Here is a 2,500-nt window from a genome sequence, read left to right as displayed (position 1 = left end):
GTGTGTGTGTGTGTGTGTGTGTGTGTGTGGATGGATGATGTCTCTCCCCACAGGTCCTCATGCTTAAGTCTCATTAATGAGAAGAAGATTAACCCCACACTGAACATCCCATCCTAGGGCCTAAGAGCTCTCTCTTTCTTTCTTTTTCTTTCTCTCTCTCTCTCTCTCTCTGTCCCTCTATCCCTCACTTTCCTTTTTTATCGGCCATGCATGGAGTGTACATTCTAATTATGTCATGGGAAGATCTGCGGTTCTTTGCCCAAGTGTTTGTGTGTGTGTGTGTGTGTGTGTGTGCGTGCGTGCGTGTGTGTCTGGGTGTGTGTGAGTGTGTGTGAGAGAGGGAGAGAGGAAAGGAGAAAGAAGAAAGGGAGTGAGAAAAGAGAAATATGTAGGAGAGACGGAAAAAGAGAGCGAAGAGAATCTTATTAACCCTCCTCTGCTGTTTCTCATTCTTAGATCTATATGGTTAATTCCCACTTTGGTCCCTCGTGGACACTCGTGAGCCGTGGTGCTTGATCCGTGACTGCGTGTGTGTGTGTGTGTGTGTGTGTGTGTGTGTGTGCGTGCGCGTATGCGTATTTGTGTGTGTGCTTCCACATATTCTTGAATGTTTTTGATCTCTCAAGCGATTAACCACGTGTCTTCACTCTTTGAAATCATAGCATAGATGGATAGATAGATAGCTGGCTTTGTTTGTAGTTTGCAGTAGCTTTTGTGCATTTATGTGTGTATGCAGTTTGTGAGTTTGTGCAAGGTATGTTGATTTTTGTGTGCTGAAACAAAAAAGAACATTTTAAGCCCAGTTCAGACCAAAGGTTCGCGAGACGAGACGAGACCTGACGAGACGAGCTCCAACTCAGCTGCGTTTGCAGCGACTCGTTCACACCACTGCACGTTGCCTCTGCGATGTTCTGCAACGGTTTCGTGTCGCCGCGAATCTTTGGTGTGAATTGGCCTTAACACAACCCAGATACTGATGATTCTTTCCCTCCCTTGTCCTCTCCACCTCGCTTTCCCTCTCTATTTTCCTCTCTCTCTCTCATCTCTCTCACTCACTCGACTCACTCTCTCTCATCATTTCTCTCACCCGACTCTCTCTCTCCTTCCTGCCTTTTCCATTTCATTCTGCCTCTCTCCCATGTCTTTTCTTCTTCCTCACACTTTATCTCTCGACTCATTCCCACTCCCTCACCTCTCTTTCTAACTATCTTTCTTTTCTCACTCTATCCCTCTTGCCCTCCCTCCCCCCCCCCCCGTCTTTCTCTTTCCCTCTCTCTTTTAGATGTGATGGTATGTGCCAGTTATCTGCCTCTGCAGATCCTGGAGAAGACGACCTCAGAGTTGGGAAAGATGGTACTCCTTCTTCCAAACCTGTATGTAAGGACTAATGCATAGTCTGCTGGTCATTCTTCAACACATAGGTCCCGAGTCCCGACAGGACGAACAAGACCCCAACACACAGCAGAGGGCTCTTGTATCGTCCTGAAGGGAGTTATATTTCAAGAATGACCGGCAGACTATACATTATCCTGCTTATTATACGGTAGCTTGCCAAAGCGATAAAAGACATTTCTCCAAAATATCAAAAAATGTTACGATTTTGTTGTTGTTTTGCTGTCTGCTAAGAAAAAATTGTCCCTGCAAATATAACTGTATAACGAAAGTGTGTGTAGCAACGTATTACTTGCTGACTTCAAGTTACAATGAATTTCCGTTATGATAAGTAAACAGACTACTTGAATGATGTGAAAGATGTGAATCAGAAGCACAAAACCCATTGTCAGTGCCAGTGGTCATTATTCATCTTCAGTGATCATTATCAAGAAATATTGGACATCCAAACATTGGCATGGCCCATTCAATTGGCATTCTGAAGAGCCGCATAATAAACCCTGATATCGCTCCCAGTTTACTGACAAGTCAGAGCTTATCTGTGATCCACAATGGTGTAGAATATATTAGTATTCCAGTATTGCAGCTCTGTGTTTCAAGTTTCCATGATGTGTTCAGGCAAGCTACCTATTTATCAAGATGTACCACACAATTTGTGAGTCTTTAAGTCTGTGTACTTTATGCCTCTTTAAATCTGCAGCCATTTTTATGTACGGTCTACACTAGTAGCCTGAGTCTCAACTCATAATCACAGACAACTTGAAAAGTACTTAATATTCTGCTGTAATTTGACTGTGTGTGTTTGTGTGTGTGCGCATGGATGTGTGCGTGTGTCTACGTAATAATTTGTGTATGGATGAATGTGGATGGATGTTTGCCTCTATACGTGTGTGTCTGTGTGTGTGTGTGTCTGTGTGGGTGTGTGTGTGTGTGTGTGTGTCAGGCGGACTCCTCTGAGTGTCTGCGTCAGTGTGGCCTTTCTCAGCTCTTCAGTGTCCCAGTGCTGGTTACACGCACACGTGTCGGCCCTGTGGTGGCCCTGCCCACTCCCATAGCCATCCCCCGCTGGAAACTCATCCGTCCACGCCGGCAACACCTACCCACTGAC

The 2,500-nt window shown here is 45.2% G+C and overlaps 1 protein-coding gene across 1 annotated transcript in view; it reads left to right on the top strand.

Annotated features, from left to right (window-relative positions):
• Nucleotides 1-2,500, top strand: part of adgb (androglobin) — a 46,334-nt gene that overhangs the window by 14,519 nt on the left and 29,315 nt on the right. The window contains exons 10-11 of the mRNA XM_012824670.3: nt 1,283-1,353; nt 2,336-2,500. The exon at nt 2,336-2,500 is cut by the window's right edge and continues 10 nt beyond it. Coding sequence (XP_012680124.2) covers nt 1,283-1,353; nt 2,336-2,500 — 236 coding nt within the window. The remainder of the gene's footprint in view (nt 1-1,282; nt 1,354-2,335) is intronic.

Source organism: Clupea harengus, chromosome 15 (genome assembly GCF_900700415.2).
Source record: "Clupea harengus chromosome 15, Ch_v2.0.2, whole genome shotgun sequence".
NCBI lineage: Eukaryota > Metazoa > Chordata > Actinopteri > Clupeiformes > Clupeidae > Clupea > Clupea harengus.
The sequence above is the reverse complement of the archived record's forward strand: the minus strand, read 5'-3'. Positions and strand labels throughout refer to the sequence as shown.